This window comes from Miniopterus natalensis, chromosome 7 (assembly GCF_054644295.1).
Source record: "Miniopterus natalensis isolate mMinNat1 chromosome 7, mMinNat1.hap1, whole genome shotgun sequence".
In the NCBI taxonomy this organism is placed as follows: Eukaryota; Metazoa; Chordata; class Mammalia; order Chiroptera; family Miniopteridae; genus Miniopterus; species Miniopterus natalensis.
The window spans coordinates 80301300-80317493 of NC_142087.1; the positions used below are offsets into that span (position 1 = coordinate 80301300).

The window sequence follows — 16194 nt, forward strand, 5'->3', positions numbered from 1 at the left end:
GAGGTTTTTGTGTATTCTAATTCATTAATACAGGGGAAAAGGAGAACACTAACATGGTTTATTTCCTGTAATTATTCAAATAGAATAGAATTTATTTTCAATAAAATTCTTAGAGTAAATTGCTGGGGGTGGGGAGAGAAAGGTTGACCTGTTTTTATAAAATGTCCTGATTTTTACTCATGAGACTTTGCCATTTTGCCGGTGATGTTCATTAGCATATGTTTCCCTCCAGATTTTTACAAATTATTACACCGACCTAAGCCCAAGAAATCCTTAATACTTAAAGGCCCAGGAATGAGCGCTGAGGACAAATCGGGGATACTTATTTTACCCTGCTTATTAGTACAAGTATTGTCTTATAATTAGACTACTTTTTACGTGCTGCATAAAGGTTGAAACATTATTGAGATTGCTCTGTAATAGATTAACTGGGTCGATTTCCAAAAGAGCTTAGTGTTTACAGTTACAATTGGTTTTTTTGTGTGTACCTGGAAGAAAAGGTCAACGTAAGAGATAAACAAATACAGCAGGCCCTCAATTAACATCATTTTGTTCAAGGTAGTTTGACTATAATGTTGATGAGATGCCCCAAGAACTGAACTCTTGTTTATATCAATTAGCCTGTGGCAAAATTGGTTTCATTATGACATTTTGCTTAAAGTTGCAGGACCTATGATGTGAAGTAAGGAATTAACTGTACTTTAAAAGTTTAGGCTCCCAACTTCATGAGGTAGGGTGGGTAGGAAGAGATACTAGAAATTGAGTTGGAAACAAATACTCTTAATTTCATCACGGTGTCATCTTGCTAGCATCCCTGTGTCCTGCTCTCCGTGTACTTTAAACACCTTTGAAAAATCCGTTGTTTTTTATGTTTGTGGGCAGTTATAAATTCTTGGCATTTGATCTGAAGATACTTCCATATTCTTGAGGCAGAATTTTGTTGAAACTCAACTTTAAGCTTATGTCTGGAGAGCTTTAAGTCCTGGTAATTTGTAAGTCACCTTAAAGTTGTCTGTGAATACCTTTTTTACCTCCAGGCTTTATATTTGAAAGCATAGCCCTTTTTAGGTGTCTTTGTGTAGACACATATTTTTGCCTATTTTCCTCTCCTTTCCCCCAGCATTGTGGGGCTATTTGAGCTGTAGCTATGCCTACATGGAGTTCTTGCACTTGGCAATTTTTATGTGAGGGCCAGGAAATGTATGTAGGTGGTGATCTTGCCCATGTAGGTTTGTGTGTTGTTTGGGCATGAGTATGTGCATGTGTTTGTTTTCTTTGATCCCAGAAAACTAGAGTTGTGTTCAGGGATTCTTTTTTCATCATTGCTGAAATGCTCTCCACCTGAAGTAAGCAGAGGACGTAACGGGAGCTCAGACTTTATCTTCATTGTGAGTCAGACTGCAGGCATTGGAGAGTGGAGAAGGGTAGAGTCACAGAGAGCCATTGCCTCCATAATCCCTCAAAAACTGCCTCACCACCAAGTGTCCTGTTTCTCCCTTAACGCCAAGAACTTGATACAAGGATGGAGTCCTGTCAGCACCTGGCTTTCCTTCATGGTAGCTGAGAATCCTTTTGGGCCCCAGGGTACCTTACCTCTTGTATAAGCTTTTAGTTCTCAGTATGGAGATGACTTAGAGGTGCACTACCAAGGACTACTCCTTTCCCCACATCTGGCCACAACTGCACTTACAGAATACCTCTCTCTCACGGCTTCCAGCCTGACTCCCAGAGGGAGGGCCAAAGGTAGCACTTTATTGGAAAGGTAAACAAATGGACAGCTTCTCTTTAGGCATTTCATTCTTGAAGATGTCATTGCCTGTGAAATGAGAATAGCTTTTAGTACAGATAACCCCAAAACAACAGATGATCCAGTAATAGAATTGGCTCTATTTTAATGCAACACATGCATTTCTAAAAATCACCATACTCTGCAAATAGCACGGTAAAAACCACAGGACTTACAAGGGGGAAACGAAGTTAGGTGCCTAACACTCAGAAACTTTGTTGTGTATACACACACACATACACACACAGGTTACTAATAAAAGCAATAGCACAGTTTTGCATACATTAAATATGTGGGAAATACATAAATACTACATTTAAGTATGGCATTTTACCTCAAAAAAAACTGTCTGCTTATGGAAGTGGGCATTGGAGGAAGGAAGAGGGTCACCTGCAATTGAAGGGACCATGGGAACACCAGGTGTGATAGGCATGGCTCCTAATCCAGAAGGTAGACTGAGGTAGTGGTATGTGGTTGAGGTGTGTCGCAGGTGTGTATTTCTGTGCAGCATGGTTCGGCAGGATACAGTTTCCTGTGTTCACCTAGCATTTCTTGCAGACAAAATCACACATAAGCAAATGTGAAATTAGTTTTATGCTCAGATTGTCCCCCTAATATGTACATCAATCACATTGGAACAAATTCACAGTTTCAAAATAAGCTTTATAGTAGAACCAGCTGTAGTTTATTTAATTTTGGAATTGAGTTTCTTTTCCTTTTTTCCTTTCTACCATTATTGATTTCTTAATTTATATTTAAGCCCATATCATTGATTGATTTTATATACCCTGAGCACCTCTAATGCAGAGAAAGCAGCCGAGATTTTAATTTTGCTAGTGGTAATCTATGAGGTAGTTTTCCCCTTGGTAAATGAATGTGTGTATCTGTGTCATGTAGACACACGCACACCTTTCCTAGATGCCCGGCACAGTGCCAGAGAAACTTGGGAACAGTATCATCCTTGTCCTCAGCTTAGAATCTCATTAAAAAGTTGTCAAGTCATAGATTTAATTGTCTTTATTGGTTGGGTCTTCTCAGGGAACATCTGACAAAGCAACATTATGTATTTCTTAGTTTGTGAACACACACCCACACACACCTTCCACCCCATCGCCTACCTCCTTGTAAAGAGCTTGCCTAGAGGGAACACTAAGATAAAATTTGAAAAGGACCTAAGAGGTCTCATAGTTCAAACTTTCCACGTGATTCCGTAATAAATACAGTGGTCAGGTGTCCATGGTAGATTGGTAAATGGGAAAAAAGCAAGTTTCAGAGTAATGTGAATAGTATGATCCCATTTTTGTTAATGCTCCCTCCCTGCACGGGTATGTACATACTGTTTATATGAGCACAGATGATGTGGAAAGATCTACCATAGTTACCTCAGGGGACAAGGGAAAGCTTATTAACTTCCTCTTTATACATATTTTATTGTTTGGCTTGTTTTAAGCAGCATGTTTTACTTTTTTAATTAAAAAATCTAATAAAGTAGAAAATGAATAAATAATAATAAAATATCCTCAGGGCACTGAGCTTTCTTTCAATCTTCCCAGTATCCTGGGTAGTTAAAACTGAATGTGACGTTTCAGGTGTGAGCTGCCCAGCAGGACTGTGAATTTGCTATAGCCCAGATGTTGTGGACTCTTCTGGCAGTACCACTATATTGTTTATAGACCGCTAACACCTCAAAGCCTTTCTTACATCTGCCACTCTGCACACACTGCCACTGATCATCACTGTGCACCCAGGTCTGGCCCTTTACACTCTCCCCATTAGCTTTCTTCTTGTTATTGTGGAAATCAGTATTAAGCATAGGTTAAGAACTGGCCTTGGAGTCTAGCTGCCTGATTACAGAGCCTAACTACCACTAACTAGTGTGAAAACATAGACAAATAATGTGTCTTCCCGAGCCTCAGTTTTCTTGTCTGTAAAACAGCAGTAGTCATAAAGTTGTGAGGGATGTTAGAATGCTCACTGGGTACCTGGCGGCATGGTGAGAACATGTGGATTTTAGCTGCTACTGTTAGTGCGTTAGCCTCAGCTCATCTCTGTTATTTATAATACTGAGATAGTTTTGGATCTCGAATCTTCCCTTAACCGTATTCCGTTATCCCTCTCAACCTCAGACTGTAAATCAGTCTTCCAAACTTTCTTCATGAGATCCCCAATCAGTCTCTGTCTCTCTTTCCATAGGTCCCTTCACTGATGTTGTCACCACCAACCTAAAGCTTGGCAACCCAACAGACCGAAATGTGTGTTTCAAAGTGAAGACCACAGCACCACGTAGGTACTGCGTGAGGCCTAACAGTGGGATCATTGATGCAGGGGCTGCGATTAATGTATCTGGTAAGTCCTGAGACTGGAGGCTGGAAGGGTGGGCTAAAGAGGCCCCCTGAGCCAGTGGGATTTCTTAAAGGTTGTATTTGCAGTGTAGCAAAATAAGATGTAGACTTCTCTCCCCAACCCTCCAAGCTTAGTGGGTCCCCCTCTCCTGTTGTTTTTCCATAATCAATGCCTCTTTAGTGTAATGCTTACAAACCTTCGCACCTCAGTGGTTAGAGCAGAATTACAGTGGTAACTTCAGACTTCAGAATGCGTTTGGTTTTCACTCCCTTGAAATTAAATCTGCCTTTTGGCAATAAATAAAAAGGGCTAAACAAACTTAATTTTACTTTGTGGGAGAAAGCTAAATGGAGTTATTTTCTTATGTAGGCTAAATGATTTCTGACATTAAGCTCATGTCATTTCCAATGACTGGTAACTGCACTTTACTGATTATGAAAGGCTAAGGGAGACGAGGGCATAGGAAATTAGAATATATTCAAGGGTGTGAGTTTTGTTCATGTCTGATGGCTTGTTTTTCCCCTTCCGTCTGAGAGTGCATATATTTTCCAAAGTCCAACTTTTAAAAAGATACTGTTAAAGTGCCCAAATTGAGAATTGGATTTCAGAATTAAGGAGATAGAAGTGATGGGTTTGAGTTTAATGTATTTTAGAAATGGAATAAACTTTTAGCTCATTAGGACTTCTGATCCAAGGATGCCTTTGTGTTTATGAGGAACTGTGTGGGTGTGGGTGTTTATCCTTTGAGTATCAGGAGATGAACCATAGTGGGCTCTGCATCATTAGAGGCCACTACTTGTTTGAAATGGGTACCTGGCTGGCTTTTTTCATGACAGATTTTGATTGTGATACATTTAGCTATTCACTTGACACCTGAAAGAAAATGATTCACTTCTTAGGAAAGATATGAGGTGTTTCATAATCTGATCATTTCTGCAAACTCTTATTCCCTACATCCATTGGTCTCTCTCATTACGGCGCGCCCACATCAGCTATCCCCCGTGCGCTTCTGAAGCTGCAAAAACCCGATCTGGACTCTTGAGTCAGCTTATTATCCAGGAAAAGTCAAAAGTGTAGGAGCCCACATTTACTGAGGGTCTCCAGCATGCTGGGCCTGCACACACATCATCTCCTGTAACTTCTGTTCTCTGCCCTGTGAGGAGCACACTGTTCCCTCCATTGTACCAAGGAAACTAGCAAGTGACAGCAGGGTGTGAATTACTCTGCCTGGCTTTAAAGCCCCAGCTGTTTGAACCATAGCACCCTGGAAAACAGAAGGGGCCCAGGATGTTGGTGTTTCTGTACCCTTGGTTGGTTCTATAGGTTTAAAAATCAAATGGGTTTCTGTTTTTCTGTTGAAATCAAGTGCATCCTAGTCTTTCATTCTCTTCTTTTATTGACATTTTTTCCTTGATTTCCTTGCCATATCATATTTGAGCAAGGTTGTCAGTAGATGAGAATTACCAATTTTCACAGTAACTGTGGGAGCAGTAACATGGTTTTCTGAATAATATAGTCTCAGCAGGCAGGTGTACAGTGTAGGTGTGTTTTCCAGTGTTATAAGTTTGTGTGTGTGTGTGTATCTCTTTCAGAAAGATCCATCCCTCTCCATCATAGAAAGTTTTTTTAAAGTAATAACTAATCCTGGGTGTTTGTTTTGATTTATGATTTTGATTTATGATTACCTGCTTAAGGAAGACCAAAACATTGTGGGTGTCGCCTTCCTTTGGCAGATGAGAAGGTAAGGTGCAGAGAGTGGGCATGGTCATCTAGAGTCCTTGGGTGGTTAGTAGTGGCAGAGCTGGTATTTGAAGCCAGGTGTCTTAGCTCCTGATCCAAGGGCTCTAAGCTGCCTCAGCATTGTTAAGGGAAGGCCCCACTTACAGGTAAATATAGTGCCCTGGCTCTCAGCATGTGGTGTACTTGGGGGAAGGAATTGCATAATAAACTGTGTGTCTGCTGGCCTGCCTTCTAGATGAGAAGGATTATGTTTGCACATGGAAACGGTCCCTTAGTTTTTGTTTGGTGTGTATTTATCTCAGTGCTTGAGGTGCCAGTGGTTGAGGCTAGATGTCAGTGTATTTCCAGGACGACCTCACCCGTTGGCACAGGAGGCTGGCACCCGTTTGTTGCAGTTTTATGTGCTGAGGGGCCACTCTGTCATTTATGAGATATTCATGCCTTGGGATAAAAGCGCTGCACTTTTCCAAGGGTCTTAAAGGCAGCTACATGATGACATCTTCCCTTCAAGGAGAGAACATCCTCAGGAGGTCACAGTGCAGCTCGTCCAAAGATCAGCTTTCCCTTCCCACAGGTGCACATGTGCCCAGGCTCTACTTAAAGATTCGGGGTCTGAAAACCTGCATAGCAAGCCCGGCTCTGCTTTGTAACCTGTGGCCTGATCTTTGCCCAGTCCATCAACCTTTCTAGTTTGTAGTTTTCACATTTGTAACATGGAGAGTAGTATCTGCGTCTCAGAGTATTTATGCTGCATTAACTGTGGGCATGTTATGAGGAAGGGATTCCACTATACTTGACATAAACTGGCTAGTTTGTTGTTGTAGGTAGATTATACATCCTTGAATTGCTTTTTTAGAAATAAACTAATTGCATACATTTCATTAATTTATGGACTTTTGCTAATTTTAACAAGAAATTTGTGTTTTTCTTCTTTTATATTCTACATTTGTTTTTTAGTGAAAAGCCGCTAGTAAATCTTCAAATATAATCTAGAAAAAGGTGGCCTTTGAATCAACTTAAAATACTGCCGGCATTGCCCTGCCTGCCATGCAGAATGTCACAGCATACCTGGGAAGGATGTGGCCAGTACAGGACTTCTGTCCCATGTCTGAAAACTGTGAGATCTGCAGCTGTTAGGGAAGGTTGTAAATCATTCTTGGAGAGGGGAGCGGGCGGGGGGAGAGGAGGATTCCCACCATGGAGCTGGCCAGGGGCACTGAGGATTTTTAGGCCCATAAATTGGATTGTGATGTGGGAGTGAGAATTTCTAGCTATCAGATGTCTTTCAGACACACCCTGTGGGGCTCTTCTTAGCTTTTGGAAAACCACATATTCAAAGGGCCTTTCTTTTTTGGTCAGAAGTCCAGATTCTGACCTTTCGTGTTATTTTTTTCAGAAGATGGCAAATTACTTACTGGGTCCTTAAAAAAACACACACCCAACTCTGTTTTATAAACTTAAGTGGTAAACTAATGGTTGGAAACAGGTATAACCTAAACTTTTTGTGTCAGTAGGTGAAAATGGGACCTCCCAAAGGGGGTTTGGAGCTGTCCACTCAGGCCTCTGATCTGAGTTCTTTTATTTATCCTTTACTTAGGCGCTCATCTCATCTCATCCCATCCTTACAGTAGCGCCTCTGGGCCCCATGCCTGTTGGGTGAGGCATTGTATGAAGCAGGGGTGCAGGCACTTACTCTTTTCATTAACTGGGCCAGAGGCCGTGGTCCTGACCCCTGCTCCTTGATGCACACCCTCTGCTAGAGGTGGTTTGGAGTTATTCAGCTCTGGGCCTCAGCGGGATGAGCACACTGAGGGGGAGGTCGGGGAAGAGGAGGTTGGATTTTCCCCCTGAGATTTTAAATGCAAGGAAAATAGAACTTTGTGAATGAATGAACTGTCTGAAGCAGTGGGGGGTCTCCCCATTTGTTCTAGCTTTACAAAATTAAATCTATTTTCTGAACTGTCTAGTGGGAAGATATTTTTAAGGTAGGTCACTTTTGAAAATGTCTTTGTGGTAAGCTGTTAGTGGTTGTGGATTTTTTTTTAAATACTGCAGTTTAATAATGAGGGAGTTTTCCATTAATATTCCAAACCATGTTTGCCAGCGGATACAGCAGGTGAAGTGGTAAAATTATGGGCCCATCAAAAATACTTACGCTTCCTGTAATATGATATTAAGTTTAATATTTTTATAACCTTCACTGAATTCTAATTTCACTAAAGTAGCAAGCACGCTTCCATTTGCAGTTCAATTATGCACATTGGTTGCCTGTGTACCAGGCAAATTAGAAATGTAAAATATCTCTGTGTTGGGAGGGGCACTGGGAAGAGTCATTAAAGATACCAGTATTTAGGTACAGACACACTTTACTAAGTGTACCCTGGGAACTGGAAATGGATGAGAGACACACACAAATCTTCTAGTGTCTGAATCTGTAGTTTAAATTATAATTCAAAGAATTCAGGAGCAGTATTCATTCCTGACATGAAGCCCTTTTCAGCACTTCTTTCAATCACATTTAAAGCATAAAGTTCTTCCAGTAAAAACCCGAGGACAGACAATGAATAGCAGCAGCTCTTCTTGGATGGAAACATTGGTCAATTAATGTAATTGGGTAGCATTGCAATTGGTAATTAATCCTTTTAAGAGTTTGCTGACTCAATGTGATGGAGCTGCTGGCTTGTCCTGGACCAGCCAAACTTGGCTGCAGTGTATAGGTGACCAGCACCAGAGTGCAAGTGCACTGCCTCAGAGAGAGGTCAGATGTCATCTGTCACGTGCTGGTAGGTGTGAGTTACGCTTATGGGGTTTGGACATCTTCACAGCAACATTCTTGTTCCTTTGATCGTTTGCTTTGAAACTGAAGCCTCTCATAAGAGAAACATTTTATAAATGGTTTTCATGAACCAGGTTTGTTACTCTCGGATAAGAACAACTTACATTCATACTTAAGAGGTAGCTTTAATCTTTTTCACCACACGAGATTCTGGTTTTATAAAAAAGGGAAATTACCAACAAAAATTCAGACTAATTGTGCTTTTAAATATATATTTTTTTAAGTTTACTGTAATATTTAAGTTTCTTAAGAAGAATTTTATTTCACTTTTTACTAGTATCACACAATTGATTTATTCTTTATATTTTCAAAGGTCAACAGGAGTTACCAAGAGCATTCAGTGCCCTCTTTTAGCTGACGGTAACTTCAGCTCTGCCGCGTGACTGCAGAGGCATGCAAAGTCGTGTTCTTTTCCCTCATTACTGTTCTTTGCATATTTATACACTGGAGCTCCCCAGTCTTGACTCTCCTGTTTACACTTACTTTAGACTCACTGTTAACCAGTCCCAGGCCAGAGTGAAGGGAAACACCTGCGAGAGGCAGCCACAGTGGAGACTGGACAGGAGCACCACAGAGAGCAAGTAGGGAAAGTTGGGGAATGACAGAGGGACCTGGAATTACTTAAGCCTCAGGGCAGTTCTTCACATTCTGGTTGACACTTTTAAGAGACCTGGTTTGTAGGACTTACTAAGATAGGGTATAATGGGTGCTCATGCTCATAACACAAGTGACCAGGGAGAGGCTGCTGTAGTCCACTACATAGTGTTATGGGAGATAGGAAATATGCTGGATGTTTGGGAAAGAGGTATATTTTTTAATATATTTATTAAAAAGAGGATGTGAGCCTTGTTCTTTGACCAGTGCCTCTATGTGGCATGCATCATCTTCCAGTGACACTGAGTGTGTTTGTTTTCATCTCTGCACAAAGAAATTAGACTATGAGGAGCTGGTTATCTAAGATGGGCTGCACTGAACTGGAAAAGACACAGACAATTCAGCATTAACTTATTTATAAATAGATAAAATTAATTATTTACCTGCTAGACTCATAGTTCCATCCATGGGTCCCTGAATAGGCAGAGGGGAAAGTAGTGATGTTTCCAACATTTTGAGAATTCTAAAGGAAGTAATAAATTTATTCATGATAAGGGTACACAGTGTAACCAAAATGTTGAGCTGCTTCACTTTAGGCTAGAATTATATTGCCTCATTGTGGTAACACTAGTTACCTTAAGCTGATCATGAGCTCTGGTTTGTCTATGATTACTTTAAAACAGTGCAGCAGTGACTTCATTGTTACACCATGAATGCAGTTTGGTAGAGAACAGTCTTTCAATGTACAGTCTGTATGAAAGGAAAGGGAAAGGACAGCGGTGATGAGAAGACTGGAAACTGTGGGAGGATAGTGAGAGGCTCCAGGTAGTAGAGAGAGGAGAAGCTGGCTGATTGAAGGTCTTGTGCTACCCCAAGGAGACTTCTAAAGGGAGCCTGACTCTGGAGTGCTTGGAAAGTTGAAGGGAAGAAGTGCCCCTCCATGAACCAGTGGGAAATGTGGATTAATGCCCAGCATGTGAGACATCAAACATGAAGTCCTGCTCTTGGTCTAACCAAGTAGGAAAAGCAGACCTATAGGAAGAAGCTTAGGAGTCTAAGCATCAAACAGTGTCCACTGATAGAATAAGGCCCTCTGTAGGAACGAGGCTATGAGGTAGCATTCCAGAAGGAGCTGCAGTGTCAGGAAGTGCATTGTGGCCTAGGTTCTCCAGGTGTGTTCCTTGGACCATCAGCGTCATCATCTGCTGGGAACATGTTAGAAATCCATGTTCCCAGCTGCACTCCAGACCTGTTGAATCAGAAACTCTGGAGGCAGGGTCCTGCCAGCAAGCAGTCCAGGTGATTCTGATGCATGCTGAAGCTTGAGACCCCTCCTTACAAAGTCAGTAGTGGGTTAAACCCTGAAAGGTGTTGTTTATTGAGATGTGAGTAGGGCAGGTGGACATGCCAGGTAGAGTCAACAGGATGGGAGGAAACTGGTAATGACAGAACCCCTGGGTATGGGGGTGGAACCAGCACAGTGTGCACACCTCTTGGACCTGCAGAGGCCTATTGTTGGGTCGTACCAGGAGATATGGGGAGAACCAGACCGAAAAGTTGAACTGATTGCCTTTACCTGTGCAATTGGTGGGTTTTGATCTGAGGAATATCATGATGGTGACCAGGATGTTTAGGAGGAGATTACATTTGTAAGGTTATAGGGGCTGCGTAACTTAGGGTAACTTGGTTGGGAGAAAAACTGGAAAGAACCTAGAGCTGGAGAACCTAGATGTCAGTGGAGGCCTGAGCTGAGATTGGTCATGTAAAATGAGGAGAGAAACATTTTGAAGATAAGATTCTGAGATTAAAAAAAAATAATAAAGCATATGCTGTGCTTGTTAGACTTTTATTCATTAGCTGTTACCATTATGATGCGGATGAAAATGATCTGTGACGTGGTTGGGTTCTCATAGGAGGCTATTATGCTGCATTTAATCAGGCCGTCATTTCTCCAAGGTGTGTGTGTACTTGTGTGTTAAGTAGCTTATACTCTGCATTTCTTCTCTTTTGAAGAAGGTCTGGTCTTATTGATCCAATGTTTTATGACCCCAAAGGCTCTTTCTTAATAGGATCCCACTTTTGTGATCTGTAATATGGCAGACATCATATCACAAAGTGTTAATGTGGGTGAGTGGTGACCGGGTCTCCAAGCTGTCTCCTGGTAACAGGCTTCTTTTTAATGTAGAATCAGCAGATACATTTTAAAAGTAGGATAGATGGTTCATTTAAGAGGGTTTTATCATCAGTGTCTCTGATATTCAAGTGAAATAAATTAAGTTAATGGGAGGCTCTTTTATAGCCTGTCATGGTAAAAGTACATAATTTCTGTCACAATTTGCATGTACGGAGATGAAAGAACAAACGATTAACAGCATTTATTCTGTCATGTTCTCATAAAGTTCCAGCTAATAGGGTATCACAAATTGAATGTGACATGAAATGATGGGGGCTGAAAAGTACAAACTTTTGGACATGAGTTGGGGGCCATGTTGAACAGGTTGAGGATACTGAGGCGCAGCAGGGGTTCATGAAGTTTCACAAGGTCTGAGTGGCCACTTGACCTCCTTCCTCTTTCTTGCTGATTTGGGAGCCCAGAAGGAAAGGAGAGCTGGTATGTGGCAAACACCTTTTTCGCTTGCCGCTCAAGGCTGAAGGAGAGGGATTGCCGTGGGGCAGGGACCTAGCGCCCACCTTACCCCCTGAGCTTCATGGAATTTTGCCAACATTTTCAAGTTTTCAACTCTCACCACCCTCCCTAGTGCACTGGGCACCTGTGTTGCTATTTCATGAGTGCCTGCCTTTGCAGAAGGGATATTTTACCTGCCACTTTGGCTCTCTCCGGTGCTCCCTTAAGGTGATTATTGCTTACCCGTTACCCACTTGCTTACATTTTTGTTTAATTTGGAGGTCTAAATGTAAGGTATATCCTCTCACGGTCTTCCAGATCTACATTGTGGTGACTTGGCAGGTAGGGTGCGCTAAGCCTGGAGTTGTGCTGATGTTGGTAAGGTCCACGGGCAGCAGTGGATCTCAGAGGTGCCCTTTGCAGAGGTGGAGCAAGCAGCTGCAAGGTGGTTAGGTTAGAGGAGCATAGGGAACCTTGTCCCCTCCCTGTAAGGGACATGTGCCTTCTGATGCCACAGAGTCTCGATCTATATGGGAACTCAAGGCTGGGTTTGTGTGAAACTGCTTGCTCTCTCAACTGCAATTTCTCCCAAGCAGGGTACTAGACAACACTACCAGTGTCTTCACTATTGCACCAGATCATTTTCCTCTTGCGGGGCCTGCAAGGCAGCTTGGTGTAGAATGATGGTGCTCAAACTTTTTTAGTTTGAGGACCCCTTTACACTCTTAAATATGGAAGACCCAAGAACATTTTTGTTTGTGGTTGTATCAATATTTATCATATTGCAAATTAAACTGAGAAGTTTAAAAAGTATTAATTCATTTTATAATCACATCAATAAATTACATCCAAAAATTTAATGAGAAAACTGGTGTTATTTATCATGTTTTACAAATCTTTTGAATGTCTGGGTTAGTGGAAGACAGGCTGGATTCTCTATGCTCTTGCAGTTAGTCTGTTGTAATGTGTCATTTTGATGAGTGTGCATGAAGGAAAACCACTTTTACCATAGACTCTGTAGTTGTAAAAGGGAAGGTGTTTGTTTTTTTTAATCCTCTCCCGAGGATATTTTTTCCATTGCTTTTCAGAGAGAATGGGAGAGAGAGAGAGAGAAAGAGGGACATCAGTGTGAGAGAGATACATTGATTGGTTGCCTCCTGCACCCACCCAACCAGGGCCAGGGATCGATCCTATAACTGAGGTATGTGCCCTTGGCCCAAATAAAACCCGGGACCCTTCAGTCTGCAGGCCGACACTCTAACCACTGATCCAAACCAGCCAGGACAAAGGGAAGAGTATTTTTAATAGTCTTTTCAGATACTTGTGGACATTATTCTTTTTTCTTTTTTTTTAACATATCTTTATTGATTTCAGAGAGAGGAAAGAAGGGGGAGAGAGAGAGATAGAAGGGAGTCATTGATCGGCTGCCTAGCCCACAACCCGGGCATGTGCCCTGACTGGGAATCGAATCCCAATCTCGTGGATCCTAGGTCAATGCTCAACTGCTGAGCCACGCCCGGCTGGGCTGGACATTATTCTTTGATACTATACCAAAACTTGACAAGTGGCACTCCTTTGACATTCAGTACAGTGTGGAATCTGAAACCACATCAGTGAACTGTCTGAACTTTGTTTCTCTAAAATGCATTAGTCTCTCTTGCACTTTGATTGGATTTTGTAATATTATGTTAGCTGAGTTATACAGGTCTTCCAAATGACATATTTCATTATATAGCATCAAAAAATCACATTTGTTACAGTTTCCACTGATCTCATTGGAAAAGTCTTTAAGTACTTGGGAAACTGTGAAGCTCTTGACGACATATATAAGTTTTCCAAGGTTCTAATTTTTGCTTAAAAGCCTGGATTTTATTGGCTACAACCACTATAAGTTGTTTTCCTTGAATGGATAGACTCTCTTCATTCATTGAAAAAACATCTGCCACATACCTAAGTCTGAATAACCATCATTTCCAAGTCCGTGGTGTTCCATGAGCCAGTGTCTGGCTCAGCCCCCCAGCCAGACAGATGCACAGGAACTTTTCCCAGAGAACAGCAGTGCCCCCTGTGCGAGTGTCACCATGTGCTGTCAGGTGTGGACATGAGTGAAATTGTCTCATCACTTCATCAAGGGCATTCTTCAGTGAAACTGACCTTTTCAGGAAAACCACGTGTGTGTGGCAGTGCTTGATATGGAGATGCCAGCACTGTGGGGCACTGTCTGGTCCCTGGTCAGGTGCAGGCAACTTCACCCCAGGGCTTTTGTGCCAACATTACTGAGTGTCACCATGGTAGAATAGGCTCATAACATCCTGGTATTATCATGACCACAGTTTTGACTTAATGGGTCACCCGTTGCAGAGACCCTTGGAGTCTATGGGTAACTCTTTGAGAACCTGTGGTGTGGAAGTCTGACTCTGGAGGCAAAGCCAGTATGGAGCACTGACTGGCTCCGTCATTAGTATGCTGCCATGGGACCTGAGTGAGGCCATGTGGCCTTTCTAAGCCCTTGTCTCCTTGTCTGGAAAATGAAGACATGGGCTTCTTCCATGGATTGTTGTGAGCACTAAATGACAGAACTAATGAAATGGGCCTTCTGTGGGGCCTGGTGCATAGCAGCACTAGTGAAGGTTCCTTTCCTTTCCTTCTTGGTTCTAGCTGAGCAGAGGTCCGTTGGCTGTTCTCTCTCACATGCACTGCCTTGAGGAAGAGGGAGCATTCCTGGACTATTTAAGTGGGGAGGTCTTAGGTTCTCTGGACCCATTGGTTCTATGTGGATAACCCAATGCAGTTTGAGCTAAAGAGCCAACTTCCCTGAAAATTAGCAATGTCTTCCTGTTGCTCTCATCTTCTGGACTTCGGGCTCTTTACCAGTAATCCTGGTTCAGCCTCAGAGCTCTCCAGGGTGGAGGAGAAGGGGCCTCTCACAGCTGGAAAACCATCTCAAGGAGGAAGCAGTTTTTGCTATAAGAGCTGTGCCCTGCTGAAAGTCTGAGCATAGTGTAGGACAAAGTTTGTGTCTTTCCCCAGAAAAATACTGGAGCATGATTTTGTCACAGCCAAGCAAAAACTGAAATGCTCAAAACCCAATTTGCTTTAATTTTTTAAAATGAACATTAATTTGACAGTAGTTTGAAGACTGTGTGTGACCCAGCTTCAAAAGAGGTTGACAGTTCCTGTCCAAGAAAGATCCCATTGAGTCGTCCTTAGTTTATCTGTGTTATCGTCCTTGTTGCACTGGGGATGGAGGTGGGGTACACACTAGGACAATGTAGCTTTCAGAAGAAGAGGTCCTGGTTTTGACCTACTGGTGAGGTTAAGTGTCAAGCCCGGCGTGTCATGGTGTTTCAGGTCTGTCTGGGAGAGCTCTTGCCAGCTCAGTGTTGCCAGGTCCAGAGCTGCCAGCAGGGACTGGTTTTCCAGGAGAGAACATGCCTTTACACGTGCAAGAACACATCCTGAGTTCAGTCACCCTGTATTTGAAATGGCCTTAGTTCTCTCTGCTCATGGTCACACTTTGGATCTTGGGTGCTGTAGCTAGACTTGCTGTTGTTTGTATACAAGCCCCGAATTTTTTAAAGCGTTGCACACGTATTAATTTTTGTCCTGAAGAAGTCTTCCAGTGTGCCTCCCCTGTAGCCTAGAGCACTGAGATGAGTTGTGGGCAGTGGAGCTGTCTGGGTGACTGTACACTAAAGCATTTAAATGGATGCCATGTTAGATTTTAATAGACTTTCTCTGCCCTCAAGATAGAAAGGACCCCTGCACCCCTGAGACAGATGGGGTTCTTTGTATTTCTTTTCTCCATCATATATGGTTCTATGAGGTATGTGACAGTGAGCCTGGGGTACAGGAGGTGAAACCATTTAATGTTGGAGTGACTCATGTGGCAGAAGGGGCGCTGGGCTGCACTTGGCTCTTTGTATTCCCAACGTTGTAACCTTAAGCAAGCCAGTTTACTTTGTTGAGCTCCAACATCTTCATTTGTAAACTCAGTCTTAGGGCACTTGCTCCTTATTTGCTGCAGGGGGTGGTTGATTTTAAGGCTTCAGAGGAAAGACCTTGGAAGCCCTAAGATGGGGTTCAAGGCAAGAAAACAGTGAAGAGTGCCCAGAGAAAAGATTGTGGAGGAGGGCAGAGCTGTCCTGTCAGATGACGACTCAGTCCCTCCTGGTGGCTGTGATGTTGGCTCTGCAGGCAGACCGCCTTCATTTGAGTGCTTACTTCTCCACATGTGACCTTTATGTACTTCCATTTTGTCATCTGAAA

The 16194-nt window shown here is 42.5% G+C and overlaps 1 protein-coding gene across 2 annotated transcripts in view; it reads left to right on the forward strand.

The window, feature by feature from the left end:
- Nucleotides 1-16194, forward strand: part of VAPB (VAMP associated protein B and C) — a 50278-nt gene that overhangs the window by 23320 nt on the left and 10764 nt on the right. Inside the window, exon 2 of one of the 2 annotated variants that reach the window (XM_087819192.1) lies at nt 3980-4132. In XM_087819192.1, the coding sequence (XP_087675318.1) occupies nt 3980-4132 (153 nt within the window). The remainder of the gene's footprint in view (nt 1-3979; nt 4133-16194) is intronic. The other variant, XM_087819193.1, reaches the window with a different exon arrangement.